At 42.1% G+C, this 22148-nt stretch overlaps 1 protein-coding gene across 1 annotated transcript in view; it reads right to left on the bottom strand.

Annotated features, from left to right (window-relative positions):
- Nucleotides 1-4968: 4968 nt before the first annotated feature.
- Galnt8 (polypeptide N-acetylgalactosaminyltransferase 8) overlaps nt 4969-22148 on the bottom strand; it is a 50352-nt gene continuing 33172 nt past the window's right edge. Inside the window, exons 7-11 of the mRNA XM_047549689.1 lie at nt 17082-17267; nt 15486-15623; nt 14912-15007; nt 12603-12770; nt 4969-5121 (exon numbers count right to left, since the gene is read on the bottom strand). Of these exons, the coding sequence (XP_047405645.1) occupies nt 4969-5121; nt 12603-12770; nt 14912-15007; nt 15486-15623; nt 17082-17267 (741 nt within the window). The remainder of the gene's footprint in view (nt 5122-12602; nt 12771-14911; nt 15008-15485; nt 15624-17081; nt 17268-22148) is intronic.

The following is a 22148-nucleotide window of genomic DNA, read 5'->3' as shown; positions in this document are numbered from 1 at the left end:
TTTGGTCTCACGTGGATGGGAAGTTGTGCACCCTGAAGTTGAGATACTCAAGCCTGGTGCAGATGATGCATAGGACCCAAAGAAGGACAATCAGGCAATGAGGGCAGTGACCTTTGTCTCCAGGCCCCCTTTGGAAAAGTAGCAGAATCCTGGGGAAGTAGCTACTACTATAAAGAGAAAGGCAGATCCAAATTGTACCCATGGGGTTCCCACTTAAAGCTGGGTTGGGGAGGACCAAAAAGAAGTGCATTGTCACACTGGTTTGGGACAGGTGGAATGAAAAGAGGAAACAAGCCTTTCACTTTGGGGGCAAGAAGAGAGAGACATGTAAAATGAACTGTGGTTCCCTAAGGCTGCCAGGCATGGTGATCCCTGTGGCCCATGACCGATACTTGAGGCACAGGTTTCAGGAAACCCAGAGGTAAAGGAGGATGGAGAGAAAAATGGGATTTATAAGACCCTCCAGGGATTATCACTCTCTGGGTCAGAGGGAGGGAATGGGCAGGATCATGGTTCCAGAAATCCAACTCCTAGTAACAAACACAGAATTGCTTCTCTGTGGGGCTTTGGTGAGCCTTGGTACCCCAGAGTCATCAACGAGTTATCACCTGTCATGTTTACTATTGCCTACAAGGTAATGCTAACTTAGGTAGAGCTCCATCATCCTAGTAAATGAGAGAGAGCGAGCGAGAGAGAGAGAGAGAGAGAGAGAGAGAGAGAGAGAGAGAGCAGTGAAAAATTGGCATGGTTACCAAGGAAACAGTTTCCTGACTAGACTAAAGTCCATCACAGAGATGACCCTCATGAGTCTTGACCAATGAAGGCTGGAGGTAGATAGTGACCACAGGAGCAGAAATCCACAAAGAACTTCAGGCAAGTGATGTTCAGACCTAAGAGTGAAGGAAGCAAGCCCACACCCTCCTCTTCATAGCTGGTGGGCTGCCCTGCTGGATCAGAGCCTCTGGAAAGTGGGGGCCTTAGGATCTGTCTGTCCATCTAACTGCATATGTGAGAGAATTACAAATTTCACCTTAAGAATGAAGGATGCCAAAGTTAGAGTAAGCTGCTCTTTCTTAGATGATGCTGCAGTTAGCAGGCAGAGATAACTGATGTACAATAGTCCTCTCTGATCCAAGGGGGATACATTCCAAATCCCTCAGTGGATGCCTGGAACCGTGGATAGTACCAAGAGATACACAGACATTTCTTTCCTATACATACCTATGATAAAGTTTAATTTTAAAACTAGGTATGTAAGAGATTAGCAATAATAACTAATAACAAAATAGAAGTATAATAATACAATTTTAAAAAGTTATTACATTGTATTATTATACTTACGAATTTTTATTTGCAGACTTTTCCATTCAATACTTTTGGATCCCTGTAGACCTCTGATAATTGAAATGGTAGAAAGCAAAACCATGGATGAGGTTTTTGCTTTCTACAGTTTATCTAGATAGGTAATTTTGGCTTGAGTTTTATTTTAAATTTGTTTTATTTTAAAACAATTTCAGACTTCCAGAAAAGAATTCCTGCTTACCCTTTACCATGGTCCAGTCAGTTTCACTTACCTACATTTGTTTTATCATCCGCTGCTCTATATTTTATACACAAATGTAAAATCTAATCATGTCCTACCCCTACATCCATTCCATGACTGTTTCATAAAATCAAGGACATTCTTATGTAGCCAGTGTACAATGAGCAATATCAGGAAAATAACATAGATATGGTACTATTATCTCATCACCCAACCTGATTCCAATTTCAGCAATTATCTACTGCTGTTCTTTATAACCAGAAGGGGAGAAAAGTCCCCTCAGGTCCAGGAGCACGGATCATATCCAGCTGCCATGTCTCACTCATCTCTAGTCTGAAACAGTCTCTCAGTATTTCTTCATCTTTCATGACTTTAAAGTTTTTGAAAAATACAAACTAATTCTTTTGGAGAATGTCTCTCAATTTGGGTTAAATTGATGTTTCCCAAAGATTATAAGTTTGGGCTCTTCATTTGGGGCAGGAATGGCCTAGAAGTAATGCTATGTTCTTGGCATATCATATCACAAGGCACAAGCTGTCCATTTGTCCAGCTTCTGATGTCTACGTTGCCTGCTCAAATAACATGGAGTCTGCCAGGTTTCTCCCCCATAAAATTACTGTTTTCCTTCTGTAATGGATAAATATCTTCTGGGAAGTCACTCTGATGAGATTTATATATGCATGTATCTGTATGCATAGATATGTATATGGTGTATATTAATGTATGTGTTATATACTTATCCTATTTCTCATCACCCACTAGTTTTAATATTCATTGATGATTCTTGCCTGAAACAATTTTGACTCAGTGGGTGCCAAGTTGTGATTTCCTAATTTCACAATCCCTTCAACAATTATAAGTTGGCATTCTATTGTAAAGAAGAGCTTTCCCTTCTCCTCATTCATTCATTAATTCATTTGAAAGAACTCATGGATTCTCATCTTATTCTTTGGCCATTGTGATCAATACTAATTTTAATGCTCAAATTGTCTCAAATTTGGCCAATGGTAAACCGTTCAACTTGATTACTGTGGGTTGTAACATGTCCCACCATTCTTTGAGAAGTTCCTTTCTTTCAATACAGGAATATGTTAGAGCCACAGCCTTAAAAATTAACTATTTCACTAGGAGTCCTAATTCTCAGTATTTAGAAACCAAGGTCTGGATGCTGACTGATCCAGCACACCAAGGTATGCTTGGTGCATGTGTGTGTGTGCAGGAATGAGTTCATCTAAAGTACAGATATATGGCTAGGTTCACTCATTTTTGTTTATAATCCATTTTTGGTTTCTATCTTTGATTTTTATGTATTTATATTTTGAACATATGAAACATGATTCTAAATGTCAAAACCATAAGGAAGAAAAAAGTCTCCTTAGAGAATGCCACTCCCCCCACATCCCTTCTATCCTGTTCCTCAGTCCTTTGCACCCTATTTCCAACCACCAACATCCATCATGACAATCTCATTAGTTTGTGGTTTATTCTTCTCAGGTTTTATTTTGCAGAAAAGAACACACAAATGTATATTTTTCCCCTTATTTTCTACCTAAAAGATACATACTATGGGTGCTAGTTTTCTTTTTTCATGGAACACAATGTACAGGAAATCACTCCATATCAGTTCAAAGAGATGCTCCTGGTTCTTTTTTATAGCCACCTAATACCCCTTTGCGTGGATTTATTTAACCACTCTCTGATGCTTAGACATACAGTTTATTTCCAACATGTTTCGCTTACACTCAGTACTGCAAAGAAATAGTTTGTGCATGAGCCATTTCTTAGTTTTGAAGGTAAAATTTTAAAAGTAAAATTACTGGCACAAATAGAAAACACACATATATATAGTATTTTTAGATATTGCCAAATACCATCTAAGATTGTGCCAGTTTACATCCTCCCATCAACACAAGGCTGCCCTTCTCCACGTTCCTCCCATGGAATGTGATGTCATGCTTTTTAAACTTTTGCCAATTTAAGTGAAAAATTATCTCAGTACACTTTTAATTTGCATTTCTTTGTGAACAAGGTCAAATGTCTTTATATGTCTAAGCCTAATGTGTCTTTTGCCTACTTTTCCATTGTGTACATGCTTTTTAAAAACTTTGCTCTCAATTTTATTTTCCCTTCAGTTTGTCAGGAAGGAGCTAGGAGTTATATATTTGCTTAACTTTTATCCAGTTCTTTAATTTTTTAACAATAAAACCTCATTCACAATAATTTTTAGTTGTTAATAGGTATATGTTCACTGTAAAGTTTTAATCAAGCTGTGTATTTATGACTTTAAACTTCTATAAGCTTAGTTTTAAAAGTCTTAGTCAATTTAATTCTGTGCCAGATTACCAGTGTATTTCCTGCCTAGTACCTAAAGGAAACCTGATGATTCCCAGGTACCCCTGACATGGGACTAAGGAAAAAGCAGCCTTCTGAGGAAGGGGATCCAGGAGCCCATACTTAATGGATGAGCCCACAACACAGCACACACCCCAAGCCCCAAGATCTCACCAAAAATTGACAGCCCTGGATAACTAGGGTGAAGAAGGATTTACCCAATGGATGACATGAGAATCCTGATTTAAGTTTTTGACTGCAAATCCAGTCTTTGTGCCCCAATAGGTGACGGTCATCTGTTTTAATCTTCATTTTCTCCAAAACTGGCAGGGGCAATAGGACGAAATAGGTGATATCTAATCATCAGACATTATGGCCAGATTCACAGGGAACTGGACTTTTCTACCATTTTCCGTGAACTGTCCCTTGAAAAGCTATGATTGGGTGGGGTTCTTTCCCTCCTCTCCTCAGCCTCTGCAATCTCTTTTTCATGGGAGAGACTAGTAATTCAAATAAAGCTGCCATGGGCAGTGGGCAGGGGCACAATTTGTTAGTTACTGGTCTACTCCTTTAGGTCGTTCAGAACAGTCTGGAAAGCAGAGGGAAGTGATGCCACCTGAATGGTATCACGCTGCCCACATGAGCAGGACCCAGCCTCTCACGTGGAACAGTCTGGGAGTCTCTGAGCAGATGAGCCTGGGAGGTGGTGTGGGACAGGTGGCAATAGTAGCTGTTGGAATGAAGGCTAAACAGCGTTGGCGGAAGTCACAGATAAACTTCCATCCGCCCCCTTCTCTCCCCACAGACAAGCAGATGAGATGGGCTATTTCAAGAAGTTTCCGAGAATGGCATTTGATAGATATCACGATCTTCCACAGGAAGCTGGGCATGAGGCATCAGTTTCTGCTCTGGTCCCCAGCAGCGGCGCCCTGACACGTGCACAGCACCCTGCGTCCTGGGTCTTGCACGCTGAGGTCACAGTAAACACACACACTCTCCTTCTTTCCCTCACCCTCTCTCACATTGAGCAGCCTTGTGGGTAGAAGCCATTCCAGTTGTGAGAACTGGTGTCCCAAACCCAGACTCTTGCAGGCTCACTGGACATCGGTCTGATTCCAGTTTCTGATGATGTACTGTATTTCCCACATTTGCGTCGTACAGTTCTGCAGCACAGGTATGTAGGTACCTGAAGGGTCCTTCCTGATCTCCAGACACCGTTTGGTGTCCCTGTTCATGACGGCTCTTCCCTGGGTGGGGGAAGGAAGAGTCAAGGTAATGAAATAGCCCTTTAGCACAGTATCCCCCCTGGTCCTGCTCCCCCGGCTGTGGTCAGAGAGGGACCCTTGACCCTTTGCAAGTTACCCAGCAAAACTAAGAAGCCCTGTGAAGAATTAAAACCCCCATTTCTTTCTGCACAAGCTCTGCAACCAGCTAAGCCATGCGGTGCTGGGTTCATTACCACCATGGGTCTCCCCTGAGACTGAAGCAGGAGGCAGTCTTGACTGCCATGGCACCATGACATCTTGTTTTCAATTCGTCCCTCTTTTCCATCTCTCCAGACCTGAGCCCGTGGAACCCCTCAGGCTTGCCCTCCTCAGTTGAGCTCCGTCAAGGACCTGGAGCAGAGGCCACCTTGGAGGAACTCAGCCTACCTTCTCCACCAGTCTGGGTGGTAACTTCCTGCCTCTTGTCATGGGGGCTTTGCCAAAGTTCACTCCTGTGAGCACTATGGGCATTGGGGCTAAAGAGTCAGGGGTGATTCCTTGTTCCCCATATATAAACCATGTGGCCTTGGGCAGACTACCTAACCTCCCTAGGTCTCCATTCCCTCATCTTGAATAGGTTTTGAGTTAATTTTAAAGTTAAAAATTTGGGTTAATGTTGATTGAGATTCTGGTGCCTGACACATGAAAGATGTGCAACAAATCTGAGTTCATCTTGACTTGAATTCTCTCATAGGGGAAGAGAAGGAAGGGTCCTCCTCCTCCTCCTTGCTCCCATGTTCTCTCTCCGAGATGCCCCCCCACCACACACACAGCTCTTTCTGATCTCCACATCTCAGCAGCTGGCAATCTTGCCATCTGTCCCAGATGGGCCTGCATCTGCTCCTACCCCTCTTACCCCCGCACCCCTCTCCAAGCCTTTGTTAGAATCCCTTCCTAATCTATGTCAGTTCCTGGGTCAGGAACTTCTCCCTTCATCCACCACCTTCTGCCATCATCGCCAGAGTTCATGCATCCAGTGAAGGTCTGGTGAGAAACCCTGATCACACCGTCCCTTCAGGTACACCATCACCAGGGCGTTTAGCACCAAAAGATGCAGCTTGAAGATCCCCATACCTCTGCCTCCTCTCTACTCACCACCTCCCTGCCTCCCCTCTCTTATAATCATGAACTGCCCCCCAAAACCCCTGGCCCCCCAAGTTCCCCTGTCCTAGACTCCCTGGCTCCCCCACTCTGTTCCCTGCCCCCCACTCTCAGGGCATTCTTCCAAGTGTCAGCCGTGCAGGGCTACTTTCCAGGTTCTGGAACTTCTCCATGCCCCCACGCCTCCCTGCCCTTGGCCCCTGCTTCCAGACTACGGAGAGCTCCTGGACAGGGTGCACCGACCCAGCTCAGCAAGGCATCTGCAGCAGCCTGGCTTCAGGCTTGGCTTACCCCTCTGGGTGACTCGTATAGGTCTCTGCAGCACACTTTGCCCCTGGATCCCTACTCCTGACACTTTCAGCAAACGTCAGGAAGATCACACGGCTGGCTGCTCCATCTATATCTTCACCTGAAAACCACCCGTGATCCACAGGATGCTGCCTCATGGATGAGCTTAGAAGAGCTGCCAGTCTCCGTCTCACCAGTCACGTAGCCTGTTTGTGCTCTGAGTCCAGCCACCCTTGATGCTGGCAAATATCCTTCTAGTTTAATATCATTTTATTTTTCCCTCTTTTCACATTTCTTTTCTACTAGCTTTAAATATGTCATAATATTAGAAGGTGGGGAGGACCACAAACCCAAAGTTCTCCTTCTTCACCAATATTTAGTGCTTTTGTCCTTTTTATAGAATTAAAGTCATCATACTATAGTGACACATGCATACTTATGTTCAAAACAGCACAATTCACAGTAGCCAAATTATGAAACCAGGATAGGTATCTATCAAGGGGTGAATGGATAAAGAAAATGTGTTATATACACACAACGGAGTTTTATTCAGCCATAATAAAGAATGAAATTATGTCATTTGCAGAAAAATGGATAGAACTTGAGAACATCATGTTAAGTTAAATAAACAAAACTCTGAAAGCCAAGGGCCAATATTGTCTCTTGTATGTGGAGGCTAGAGAGGAAAAAGGAACAGAAAAAGCATGGGGTTGGGGAGTCGTATGAAAAACAGAGATCAGTAGAGGAAAGGGACCATGGGTAGGGAAAGGGGCATTACTGGGGAGTGATGTTGGTCAAATTATATTGTCATATTGTGTGCGTGTAGGATATGCAACAAGAAATCCCACCATTTTGTACAACCATAATGCACCAATAAAAAATATGGAAAAACAAAAGAATCAGATACCTAAGCAACCAAGAAATAACACACAGTGGTTAAGATTCTCTGCTTCAGTGCTGAACAATTACTATTTTCTGTAATCTTGGGGAAATTGCTTGACTTCTCTGTTCATAGTTCCATAGTGCATAGCTGACTTCTCTGTCCTTCATAGTTCAGACAGAACTGACAGTAACACTTCTAAGATTTTTGCCTAACAAGGACTATATTAGATAATGTTAACCTAATGCCTGGTTTATAACATACACTCAATAACTCTTGGTTATTCTACTGTGATGTTTTAGGCAAACTCAGTGGCCTACTTTCTATTTTCTCTCAACTTCCATGTGACTTGTGCTTTGACAGCACTCCTTACAGCACCTGGCTTCTTTTAATTGTGTTCATCTGGATCTTACGCACTTTTGCTCTTGTGTTTATTTAGGAACAGTGCCTACCAAAATTTTTAAAGGATTTTTGTTTTTGATTCATTTTCACTTTTACAAAAGGAACATATGCTTATTTTAATGCAGAAAAAATATTTTTAAAAATTAGAACCACTCATAATGGGATAACACTGTACTTATGGTTTTCATATCCTGCTTTTAAATTTTTTTGGGGGGGAATACCAGGGATTGAACTCAGAGACACTGGACCACTGAACCACATCCTCAGCCCTATTTTGTATTTTATTTAGAGTCAGAGTCTCACTGAGTTGTTTAGCACCCTGCTATTGCTGAGGCTGACTTTGAACCCGTGATCCTCCTACCTCAGCCTCCTAAGATGCTGGAATTATAGGCATGCGCCACCACCACCAGCTTAAATTGTAATATTATGTATATTTTGTCATTTCATCATTTTAAAATAACTTTTGGAATATCATTTGAATAACTATATGATATTCAGCTCAAGCAATGAGCAAAAAATCCCTACTACTATTTTAATTATTCCTAACTTTTACTATGATAAATATCAGGATATATTCTCATTGATCTTGGCCTTCATTCTGTGTCATTTATTAAGTTAAGATATTGTCCTAAAAATAATTAGTACCTTTAAAAGAGTCATAATTAGTTAGGAAGTTTTGTTAGTGTCAGAGTTTCCTATTGTGTTAGTCAGCTTCCCATCACTATAATAAAATGCTTGAGATAAACAACTCAAAAGGAAGAAAGGTTTATTTTGGCTCATGGTTTTAGAGACTTGTTTGTGATTATTTGGCTCTGTTGTTTGTGGACCTGTGATGAGGAAGAAGATCATGGCAGAGAGCATGTGATAGAAAAGAGCTGCTCACCTTACAGTAACCAGGAAGCAAAGAGAGAGCAAAATCCAGGGATATATAGTACCCAAGGTCATGCCCCAAGGACCCACTCCTTTTAACTAGGTCCTACCTCCTAAGTTTCCATAACCTCCCAATAACCCATCAAAGCATAAATCGATCAGTGGCTTCATCCACTGATGAAAACAGAGCCCTCATGATCTAATAACTTCCCCAAACCCCCACCTCTAAACATGGCTGCACTGGGGACCAAGCCTTCAACATGAGCCTGGGGGATCTTTCAGATTCAAACTATAACAGATATGTACAGGCAGATTGCTATTGGAACCTTTTCGGTACATAGGCCCACCAGCAAGGTGTGTGAGCACCCTCAGGGCTCTTCCCTGTGCTTACTGAAACCCTTACAATGGTTGTTCTCCTCACTACCAACTCCAGAGATCCTCTTTGTATCTTGAGCTGTCCCTCTGTCTTAACCTTCACCCAAATCCCCCCCTATTTCAACTGCATCGCTACTCCCAATGCTGGGTTCCTCATTCCGAAGTCCACGTGTCTCTAAACACCACATCTCTCTGGATTAGGCCCCCACTGGCTTTGACTCCCTTGTGCTCCCCAGAGAGTGTAACCTCCTCTGATTGATTCAAAACACAGATTGGGAGGAAACAAAGGGATTATCTTGTCTCATCACCCTCTCAATTCCAGAAAATATCTTTAGTAACTTTTTTTTTTCATGCTCAGCATTTATTCTCAAGATTCCCATGCCTATATAAGAAATAATAGCGATTCTGCTTTTACTTTACTTTGGTAACTTTTTAGTAGAATGAATTTGCAAGTTGTGCTACAAAGTAAATAGAGAACAAGAGGGACCCAACGTTCAACCAAATATTATTTTCATATCTAAAAGTATTTTGGTTCAGATAGAAGATGAATAGGAAGGACAAGACAGGAAGGACTGACTCAAGATGAACCCCAAAATAGACAATATACCAGGAAATACCTGATCACCTCTCTCTTAACTTTTGAAGTACTTGGCCTAACAACCATAAAAAGGGACCCAGCCTGGACACCAGAGCCTCTGGCAGCCCATTGCTGGATGTGCCACAGTGCAGACCTCACACACAGCCAGAATCTTTATTCTTTTTTTTTTTTTTTTTTTCAGAATCTTTGTTCTGTTACTGACCTCAGTCAGCTGAGAAGGTGATCTTCCAAATTTCTCTTAGGAATACAACTTTTCAAATGTTTGGGATGCATAATTATTTCTTTTGGATAAGTAGTGAGGCTAATCTGGTTACAACACCTGTCACCCCACTGACTCAACTGATCTTGCTGGCTAAGCAGGTGACTCCTTCCCCCTTTCCGTTCCGAGTGCGTTCCTCCTGAAGTTCCTGTTCTGTTGAAGAGAACGACCTTCCACAGTAGAGGAGGACCATTGTTTGGTCAAGGATATATGAGTAGTTGCCCTCCCCTGCTAGAACCTCCAAACCAGCCCTTAAGAGTAAGTAGTAATTTTAATTCCCAAGAGATTTAGGATGAAGTATAGATACTAAGAGAATCAACACATAATATTTGCTAAAGATTCCATGTCTATTTGCTCTTTTTAAGAACTTGTTATGTTTAAGGAAAATCAGCATCTTACAAATTAACCTGTGATATCAATTTTTAAATGTGTAACAAATTAAATTCCTGATTGCATGTTGAGATTTCACTAACTTTGTAAGCACTTTGGAAAACATTTACAAGATTAAGGATCACTAAATGTAAAGTCAGATAATCAAAGTCCTTGAGAAAGGAAATTTGATGTATTAAATTTATAAAATATAGCCTGCAACAGTTAAAGAAATTTATTAAGTTGTAAAAAAAAAAATGCCCTATTAAAATTATTAAAACCTGCTAGGCTTAAAGTAATAAGATCATTAAGGAAATCTAAAACTCACATTTAGCACACCAGGCCCACCAGATGCTCAGATGTGCTGTGCTTGGTGACTTAAATTAACAGAGAACTCAACACTGTCCGAGGCGGCCTGTGCTGTTGCAGAATAGCTAAGCCGCTGGGCTGTTGGGAAGACCCCCCTCTGCTCCTTGTGCTAAATCTACATCTGCCTCCGTAATCTTCAACTGCTGGCTTCAGTTCTGCTCTCCTGTGACTCCTTGCTACAGTTTTGATTTTGAATGTCCCCCAAAGACTCATGTGTGAAAGTCTTAGTCCCCAGTTTGGCACTATTGGGAGATAGTGGAACTTTTAAGAGGAGGGATCTAGCAGAAGGTCTCTAGGTCATTGAAGATGTGCCCTCAAGGGGGACTGCAAGACCCAAGTCTCTTCCTCTTTCTCTTTTGCTTCTTGACTTATTATAGAAATGCTGTACCACATGCTCCCACCCTGATGTACTGCCTCACCACAGACCCAAATCAACTGAACCAATCAATTATGAACTGGAATCTCCAAAACTGTGATTCAGAATAAACCTCTGTTTATAGGTCAATTATCTCAGGTACTTGATGTAATGACAGAAAATTGAGTAGCATGCTCTTCTTCCTTAGGAAAAAAGCATCCTCTTTTCTTTAAGCTCACCTCTCCAAGCTAATACCCCAAGTCTGCCAATCTTTCACTTGTTCCACAACCAGTTATTGAGTGCCTGAAATGTTCCAGATGTTATAACAGATGCTAGAGAGAAAACAACAAGCAAAATCCAGACCCTGCCCTCCAGTTCTCAGCTGAGTGGTGAAAAGAAGCAAGAGAGCAAAGAGTTTGAAGAGATAATGAGACAAGAGGGGCAGTGAGAGCACAGAAGAAGAACCCATCCTACTCTACTCCTGCAGGGTCATGGAAGGCTTCCCAAGGAGAGACTGTCTGAAGCCAGGGAAGAACTGTGAGGTTATTCTGGTGAAGAAGTCGGAGAAGAGGGAATGACATCTGCAAATGGGCCTAAGGTAGGGTGAGCATGCCTCAGGCTGCAGTGCCTGCAGTTCCTCAAAATCGTAACTTGGATGGAGGTAAGAGGAACGGGAAGGCATTGCCTTCCGCCTCCCTTTAATTGATATTATCTAGTTCAGGGAGACTTGGATGCAAAACCTTTCTGAAATCATAACCAAAAGTTTGCACATAGGTGACCATATATTTTTTCTTGGAAAGTTCATTAGCTAGCAGCAAATTCTCAAAAGAATCATTGGCTTTAAAAATACAGGAATTGCTGAATTAGATTGTTCATGTTTTTAAAAATGTCACACCTGAACCTAATGCAGTTACCCATCACAAATCATTACCTCCCTCCATCAGGACATCACAGTCTAATGAAAGTGGCTGAAGAACACATATGTTTTTGAAGCAGCCCCAACATGGGGCAGGTCACACATAGATGTGGTGAGCCCAGTCCTTTATGTCATTGTCACATGAATTCTGCCAAATTCCCTCTACCCTGTTCTTGGTCATTTGATGTTGAAGTTAAGACCAGGGCTTTTGCATTAGTCCCTGTTGGATTTCAGCCTAATCCTCTACACTCCAACAATCATTAAAAATAAAACTAATGGCAATGACTAATATTCAGTCAAAACTCCTATGTGCCAGAAACCATGCCAAATGCTTCACGATCCTCTCTCATTTAATCCTCCCAACAGGCCCACAAAGTAGATACTATTATCTCGGTATTACAGATGAGGAAGCTGAACATCAGAGAGGGTGAGAAACTTGCTAAAGATGACTAAGCTAGGATTTGAGCCCAAACTTCATGAAGCTGTAGCAGTTCCAGTATTTCTCCTCCTCAACCACCCCTGCCTTAGTTAAAAGACTCCATGTTTCACACCCAGTTCCCAGCTTCAGTCTTTCCCCTACGTGCTGCCACAAAAATTAATTTTCTGAAATGTTACCAAATCAAGTCACACCTCTCAAACTGTATTTGAATCTACTTCCCCTTTAAAAGGCATATGACTCACCTGCTTAAAATCCCAATATATGTGTAGCCCACTCTTGGCTGCCTTGGAACATGGCTCCAAAGTAGGCTTTTCCCCTTTGCCAGGGTCTGTGAGGCAGCGGTCATCAATGTCTGCCTCTGAAATCAGAGATCCCACGTAGAATTCCCCAGTTTGGTGGTAGTAGGTATTCTGGAAAAGAGCAAGGGACCTGCCATGGCATAGTCAGCAGGAAGGCCTCACCAATATAGGAACCCAAGGATGGCTCTCATGCCCTCGACACTCAGGGAACGTGGAATTCCTGGCCGCAAAGAGTAACCTCTGCCTTTTTTCCTCACACCAGTAGATCCCAGGGAGAGGTCCAGGCTTAGGGATGGGCACTTGGAACACCCCCTTTCCTACAAGGTCTCCAACAGAATCATGGTGTGTGTGGATGAGGGAGCTGTTCTTTGAAGAAAGAACTGTAAGCCCCAACTCTGAGCTTGTTGTCAAGAAACCTTCCAAATTTCCCATCTGATATTGACTGGCTCAGTGAACTTGGACGAGTAGGTTGTTTTCGTGTCTCAAGTTTTTCACCTCTTAAGTGGGAATGATATCTACCGGGTGTACCTCAAAACGTTCCTGTGGGGGCATTGTGCAAAGTAAGATGACGGATCTGAATATTCTCCAATAAAAAAAATAAAGTCCCCTGGCTTGGTGCCAACCCACTTCTATGATGCAGAGGACTTCCATTCCACCTCTCTTTTCTTTAGCCCTCTGCTTCTTTCTTTGCAAGAGAAGAACTGGTGGCTTCACCTGTCAAGTTTCTGAGCTGCACAGGAGCAGGGAAGATGGAGGGACAGTAGGACAAGAGGGAAAGAAAGGGATTGAAAGCAATTGCCAATGAAAACATCTTCTGAAGAATAACCACAACAGAGCAAAGTCATTCTACCTGTTCCTGAAACTGAGCTGCCTTGCTGTGACATTTTGAATGAACCAAAAAGTACTTACTTAAAGACTAGAGCTATAGCTCAGTGGTATAATGATCCTAGCATGCAGGAGGCCCAGAGTTCCATCCCCAACAACAAACAAAAAACAAAACATACACTCATACACTACTGGTAGGGTTGCAAACTAGTACAGCCACTCTGGAAAGCAGTGTGGCGATTCCTTAGAAAACTTGGAATGGAACCACCATTTGACCCAGCTATCCCACTCCTTGGCCTATACCCAAAGGACTTAAAATCAGCATACTACAGTGATGCAGCCACATCTATGTTCATAGCTGCTCAATTCACAATAGCCAGATTGTGGAACCAACCTAGATGACCTTCAACTGATGAATGGATAAAGAAACTGTGGTATATATATATACAATGGAATATTACTCAGCCATAAAGAATAATAAAATTATGGCATTTGCAGGAAAATGGATGAAATTGGAGAATATCATGCTAAGTGAGATAAGCCAATCTCAAAAAACCAAAGGACGAATGATCTCACTGATAAGCGGATGATGATACATGAAGGAGGGACTATATAGAGGGAGAAGAGGGGTGGGGGGGGAGGAAAAAATAACAGAATGAATCAAACACCATTACTCTATGTAAATGTATGATTACACAAATGGTATGCCTCTACTTCATGTACAAACAGAGAAACAAGTTGTACCCCATTTGTTTAAATTAAAAAAAAAACAAAAACTAATGGGCTGGGGACATAGCTTTTAGACCCTGGGTTCAATCCCCAGTACTGCAAAAAAAAAAAAAAAAAAAAAAAACCAAAAAAAGCAAAAGAACACCCTAATGTAGTAGCTACAATGGGGGCATTTGGCCATCAACATTATATCCATATGGTGGTCTCTCAATGTAATATTATATCCCCTACATGAACCTCAGTATTAATGTATCATTCATGCTAAAGAATGTAAGACTAATAAAATCGTTGCCCTGTGGCTCTAATATTAATGTTATAGTCATACTACGGTATGTAAAATTAATATAACAGATTCTTCTGAATTTAGTACAATTGAACATCAGTATGCAGCATGTGAAATTAATAGCTTCCCTTTGGCCCTTAATGTCAATATATGTCCATGCTGTGGCATCCAAAAATAATATAATAGCTTCACTATTGATTTTAATACTAAAATGATAAACCATTTTACATGAAAAAAACAAAAAACAAAAAAACTATTTAAAAGTTTAAGTTTGAGTTTTGCCCTTCCTTGTCACCCAGGATACTCTACTCTTGTGTCCCCATCATCTAATACCAAGCTTAAATCTGACAGAGGTTACCAGAAGCTAAACCAAAACAGACTCACAATGTCAAGCAGAAAAGACTGTGGAAGTTACCTGTGGACTGAATTCATGGCAGGGATACATGATGGGGACATTGCCTGGCACAGATCCTTGATCCAAGCAGATACTCTTATCCAATGAGTTTTTCATCTGAAGGGAAAACAACATGACCACACGGTTGGAAAGATGAAACCAAAGCCTCCCCAGGACCTGCATTTTCCACAAACACCATGAACACCAGAAGCCAACAGCAAAAAGGAGTAGAAACTGGGACCCTGGCAGCCATGTGCCGAGCACTGGGAAACAAGTTAAAGCTTAGGTGAGGTGTGGCTGTGCTGCCCATGTCCGGGAACATCCCCCCCTGCAGACCCTCACAGCAGACAAGGAGGAACCAAGAGTGTCAGGCAAGGCTGCAATTTGCAAAAGACTAGAGGCAGACAGCAGGAAAAGAAACAGGGGTTGGGAACAAGAGGAAAGGAAGTCTCTCAAGGGCAGAGAGCTGAGGAAGGCATGGGCGGAAAGGGGACACTGGGCAGGAAAACCCTTGGCTGGGTAGCCATATGGTTTGGGTTTCATTGTCTTCTACAAACAAGCTTTCAAAGTCTAAAATCCATTTCACAGTACGTACTCTTCCATAGCCCACAATGTTGAGGGTTGGCTTCAGGACTGGATAAACATTTTTCAGGTACCAGTCAAAAGTTTTACATTTCAATTTCTCCCGGAGTGAAATTCTGGAAGAAATGTCTCCATAATCAATTCCAGAGTTCTGCAAATAAAACACCAAGATTTCTATGCCTTGGTTCATGAGACCTTCCTGACTACACTAATGAGTATGGACCTTACATGAAGGAACTAAGGATTTTCTTGGCAGCCTGGAGGTAACCTTGATATTTTATATTTCCAAGGAAAATGAAAAAGCAACCTTGGGAACCTCTGCTGTTTTTCAAAGACATTTGCAAAGTCTGCATGGAGTGGGAAGGGGTACCACAGTTCATTTCTCATCATAGCAAGCTGAAGCAGACTGCTCCTGTTTGGGATGATATTTCCATCAATAAAGTACAAAGTGTTTTTAAAAGTTCTGGCACTAAGATTTGGAGACTTTCTAAAAGTGATATTTGTGAGGAATCAAAGCAATAGAATACTAAAGAGACAAAATCGAGAAAGAACTGCAGAACCCACATGTGTATCTGCCCTCCTCCCAGAATGTTCCTCTGTGGTTCATTTCAGATCATCCTTGCAGAAGTTCATTTGTTTGGGGGCAGTTCCCTTTATAGCTTGGCACAGTTGCAATAGGACTCTGTAGAGATAAAAGAGCTAAGGATATCCTGGAGGGTATTTGTTTTCCCATCATACTGTGGCATACAGAAGAAATTTGTATGAACCATGAGCTAACTTTAGATTATCGGCACCTTGAGTTGTTAAAGGAATGATTTTCATGACTTTGAATTCTAAAGAAGGCTCAGGCTTCTCTGTCCAATTTTACATTCTTCAGAAATAGCACTTCCATTGTTTAACCTGGCCCTTATCTCACCTTGTCTTGGACTTTTCCTCCTAGATTTGTTCTACAGTCTTCCAACCATCCTGACTCTCTGGTTTCTGGAGGCTACTTTAGGACCCACTGTGGTAGAAGAAGAGCCTGTGTACCAAACAAGCTCACCATGCTTGAACCCAGAGCCAGAGCTCAGGGACAGAAGATAGCATATCACACCAACCTCAGGTGTCAAGGGCTCAGCCAAGAAGGTTGTCCTCAGGTATGTGTATCCAACAAGACTAAAGGAGCTCCTCTTACCACCCCGTGTATCACTGGCTATGTTTATGTCCTCTTAACCAATTCCTGATGTCCAATTTTACTCTGCAAGCATTCCCCCAGTATAGAAGAATCTAGAAGCCAGATTTCCTTGCATTGAGCCTTATGTGGTCTAATTACTGTCTATTCCTGTGTTATCTTAAACAACTTTCTTCCAATTCTAGATACCTTGGCTTCCTCACCTGTGAAACATACCCCATCGGTGGCTCTGATGGTTAATGTGTTAGTACATAAAACACTGTCTAGAACATGATATTGTCACATAAACGTTAAGTGTCACCATTATCATACCTTGGGAACTTACTCTAATTCTTTATGGTCACAACAGTATATTTGTTCTATCCCTTCCCATTCTCCACCATCACCACCACTTCCTGCTCCTATCTTTCCCCTGCTTCTGTTCAATCCGTGGCAAACCTGGAGAGGTATGTTCCAGGCCAAATACACCATGTGTTTGTACTCATCCATCCAGATTTCAGCCACTCGCAGAGCATTGCGCTTCAAGACAATGCCTAGATCCAAGGCATAGGGCTTGTGGTATCTCTCCAGATGAGCAATCCTGGAGCAGGGTAAGATCTCGATCTTCCCTCCACACTGCCACACCTGCAAGAGAAGGAGAAAAAAAATCTCTTGTATAGATTGGGCCCTGTGGTCAGTGAATTGCACGGCCCAGTGATTCACAAGAAGGCCGCATTTGGGGACCATTTTTTAAAGACTACAAGTTTAGTCTTTCTACTCCAACCTCTAGGTTCACTCCCAGACTTATTCAAATCATCCATCCTAAATAGTCTACCAAACTGCTTCTCTCCTGAACTCCTACTTTCTTCCTGAAATCCTCCTGAAAGGACCAGAGGAGGATCTGCCTCTGCTCCCCTATCACCAAGGAAAGGGCCCAAGTCCTAAGAAGCACCATACCCTTACACTAGACTTAGCTTCCCATGACCCTTCTCTGCCTCATACCAGACACAAGGCAATAGGCAGACAGGTGCTAAGGTGGCTTCCATGATTCTTCCTCTCAGTGCTTACTCCTTTGACTAATCCCTTCTCGTTGAGTCTCCCACCTTTTCTTTTCTTTCCTCTTCTCTTCTTTCTTATTCCAGGGATTGAATTTGTATATGCTCAACCACTGAGTCAGCTCTTTTATATTTTTTATTTTGGGACAGGGTCTCACTAAGTTGCTTAGGGCCTCACTAAGTTGCTAAGGCTAGATTTGAACTGGAGATCCCCCTGCCTCAGCCTCCCTAGCTGCTGGGATTACAGGCATGCACCACCACACTCAGCCCTCCCACCTTCTTCTGACTGATAGAACATGATAGGGGTTACAGGATGTACTTGATTATGTGTATTTGATTACATGACATAAGACTGTAGCATCCATCTTGCTAGGAGATGCTCTCTTTCATTGACTTTGAAGAAGCAAGTTGCCATGTTATGTGCTATCATGTGGGAAGATACAGTTGACAAGAAACTAAGGGTGGTTTCCAACTGATAGCCAGCATAAATTCTGAATGCTTCCTTAGTCTGTAAGACTTTAGGGAAACAGATGGAATCAATAATCATGTGAGCTTGGAAGCAGATCCTTCCCCAGACAAGCGTATGTGGGAACCCAACCTTTTTGCACACCTTGAATGCATTCTTGAAGAGGGTCCAGCTAAGCTGTGCCTAGACACCTGATTCCTAGAAACTGTGAGAAAAAGAATGCATCTTGCTTTAGGATCCTAGATTTGTGATAATATTGTTAACCAATTCAGGTATTTCTTGACCAAAAGCTACTATGTCTTGTGATCCTGTAATAAAATTAACTATTGGAACAAGAAACTTTAAATTCAAATTACTGATTTCCATTTATGAAACAGTGTTATTGATTATCCTTGCCCAACAGTTCTCAAAATTTTACTGTCCCAATTTATTCTCACTTGCCAAACTTCACTCCTCTCTCTCTCTCTCATTCTCACTCTCGCTCTAGTTGTCTCCATCCCCCCACCACACACAGACATGAAACTTCTGCTTATAATAATAATGGATAGTTTCATGTTACACACTATTCTAGTCTTTTTGCGAATTTAACAATAATGCAAGCATTACTGTTAACCTCAAGTAAGTAACTTGCCCACACTTAGAAGTTAACATATGACAGAACTGGATTCTGAACTCAGGCAATTCACATGTGAATCTCTGGCACAGTGCCTGAAATATAGATTTTTAACCAACACTAGCTTTCCTTTTTCATCCATCATCTCCATTTACACATATCCATGAGCATCATCACTGCTATGGCCACTAGATGTCAGAAAAAAAAAGTGCTTCATGCAGCTCTAATGTTCTCTAAGGTCAGTTATTAGAGAGAGAGAAAAAAAAAAAACTAACAAGTACTTAGAAGAAAATACTTAGCATGAACAACCATCAGGGAAATGCAAACCAAAAACATAATGAGCTATCACCTCTCCTCACTTAGAATACTTATTATCAAAAAGACAAAGGAGTCATCTAACAAGGATACAAAGAAGGGAAACTTTTATGAATTTTGTGGGATGTAAATAAATATACTGAAAACAGTATAGAGTTTCCTCAAAAAATTAAAAATAGAACTACCATGTGATCCAACAATCCCATTACAAGGTATATATATCCACAGGAAATGAAATCATAATATCAGAGAGAAACCTGCAGCATTGTTCACAATAGCTAAGAAATGGAATTCACTAAGGCATCCATCATTGGATGAGTGGATAAAGAAAATGTGGTACATACACACATTGAAATACTGTTCGTCCATAAATAAGGATGAAATCTGTCAGTTGTGGTAATGTGAATGGACTTGGAGGACATGATTTTAAGTGAAACAAACCAGGTACAGAATGCCAACAGAAATTTGGAGGGGGGATTAACTGTTGGCAGAATTAACAGAGCTAATGTGCAATCTAAAAAAAGGTCGAGAGCATAGAATCTCAGAGTTGATTAGTGGTTACCAGAATCTGAGTGGAGTTGGGGGACAGATAGGGTACCATGTCACAGCTGCACAGAAGCAATGAGGTTTAGTGTTCTGTGGCACATTAGGATGCACAGAGCTAAGAATGATGCAATATATGACTCAACAACTGATGAGAGGATTTTCAACGTTATCATAAATGATAAAAGTTGAAGACGATGGCTAGAGACAGGAGGCTGGCAGAAGTGATGGAGGCAGCAAGCCCTCACAACACAGAAGGGAGGCAGCCAGAGAAAGCAGAATGGAGAGTGTGACAAAATAAGTGCTCTGAGATGCAATATTCCAAAGTCTGGGAGCTGGAGAGGCTGGAAGATGGGTTACCAGAGTAGAACACAAACTCAGAGCGCCCTAACCCCAAACCTGAAGCAGAGGGGAGAGGGGGGAAGGGCAACAGAGAGAGAATGCGGGAGCAAACATCTCAGCTCGACCACTTAAAAACTTTCGTAGAGACAGACAAAATTTAAAGTGCCACCATAACAGAATGGTCCTTAAAACAGCATAAACAGCCTAAAGCCAAATTGTGAAAGGAAAACTGAGCCCAGGTCCGCAGCCATCTGTGGAGCCCTCAGCCCTCCAGTCCCGCCCTTCACAGCACAGTGTCTTCCCATGCCCATGCAAATGAAACCAGGGGGACGTCCCCTGCAGGGGGAACCCTTAAGAATCCAGCCAGAAAGAAGTCTAGAAGGACCACTACTAGCAGTAAATCTCTGAAGCCCTCTGCCCCTCCCCCTTACAAAAACACGGGGAGCAGAATGGGCTGCTGAGGACCTGCACCAGGGAGCCAGGGAAGGGCAGCCCTCTGCAGCCTTGTGACCCAGGCAAGGGTGGAAAGCTCTGCTCAGTGTCCACCTCCTCAACTCAGACAGAGTCAGCAAGGAGGTAGCTTTGGCCCTGATTCACCAGGCCCTAACCACTGACGTTGACGGGAGGCACCATGGGAAGCCTAGTGAAGGCTCTGGGACTGTAGCTGCCTGAATGTTCAGTGACACAGAGATCCAGCAGAGTCTACATGGCAGGAAGGGCCTGACCCCAACATTACCTAGCACACAGCCTGACCAGTGATCACAACTGGCAAGTGACAGGGCATTGTTTTGATACTCTTGGGACCTGGCATCAGACTTAGAAAACAGAGGGAATCAACACCCACCATTCACAACCTGGGGTAGTGCAAACTAGAGTCCAGGTGAACCACCAGAGACTCTTCACTACAGCACCTCAGAGACCAGTGTCGGCCAGGGAATACTTCTGCACCACAGAATACCCACCAAAAATCCATAACCAGAGTTCCTGAGCTCACAAACAGCCACCAGGATCTTCACTACTGAGAAAAGTATCCTGTCAAGAGGAGCAGGTACACAGTGACCCACGGCAATCACACTGACATTCCAGAGCCTGCTCCTGAACCCTGCACACAATAGAAACAACCAAGCCACAACACTGCACCCTCTGAACAGTCAGCTGCGGGCCCCTGAGCTGACAAACTAGAAGCTTCTGGCAGGAGGTTCAAAGCAACTAGTGAATTGACTAGAAGACCTCCCATGTTCTTGGATAGGCAGAATTAATATTATGAAAATGGCTATGCTACCGAAAGTACTATACAAACTCAATGCAGCTTCCCTCAAAGTGTTAATGATGATCTTCACAGAACTAGGAAAAGCAGTTATTAAAATCATTTGGAAAAATAAGAGACCCATAATAGCTAAAGCAATCCTCAGCCTGAAAAGCAAAGCAGAAAGAATTGCAATACCAAACTATTACCACAGAGCTGTGGTAACAAAACAACATGGTACTGGCACCAAAACAAGCCAGTATGGAATAGAATAGAAGACACAGAGACAAACTGGTATAAGTACAGTTACCTCATACTAGACAAAGGCTCCTTAAGCATACATTGGAGTAAAGATAGCCTTTTAAACAAATGCTGCGGGGAAAACTGGAAATCCATACATAGCAGAATGAAATTTAACCCCTGTCTCTCACCCTGCACAAAACTCAACTCAAAGTGGATCAAAGACCTAGGAATTAGATCAGAAACCTTGCAACTTCTAGGAGAAAATGTAAGCCCAATACTCCAATATGTCAGCACAGGAACTGAATTCCTCAACAAGACTCCTAAAGCACAAGAAGTAAAATAAAAAAAAACAATCAATAAGTGGAATGGCATCAAATGACAAAGCTTCTGCACAGCAAAGGAAACAATCAATAGCATGAAGAGAGAACAAACAGAATGGGAAAAAACTCTTTGCCACCTGCACCTCAGATAGGGCATTAATATCCAGAATACACACACACACAAAAAAAAAAATTTAAAAAAAAACCTCAACACCAAAAAAAACAAATAATCCAATCAATAATTGGGAAAGGAACTAAACAGACATTTCTCTAAAGAAGAAATTCCAATGGTCAACAAATATATGAAAAAATTTTGAACATCTCTAGCAAGTAGGGAAATTCAAATTAAAACTACACTGAAATTTCATCTAACTTCAGTCTGA

Source organism: Sciurus carolinensis, chromosome 4 (assembly GCF_902686445.1).
Source record: "Sciurus carolinensis chromosome 4, mSciCar1.2, whole genome shotgun sequence".
Taxonomy (NCBI): Eukaryota; Metazoa; Chordata; class Mammalia; order Rodentia; family Sciuridae; genus Sciurus; species Sciurus carolinensis.
The sequence above is the reverse complement of the archived record's forward strand: the minus strand, read 5'-3'. Positions and strand labels throughout refer to the sequence as shown.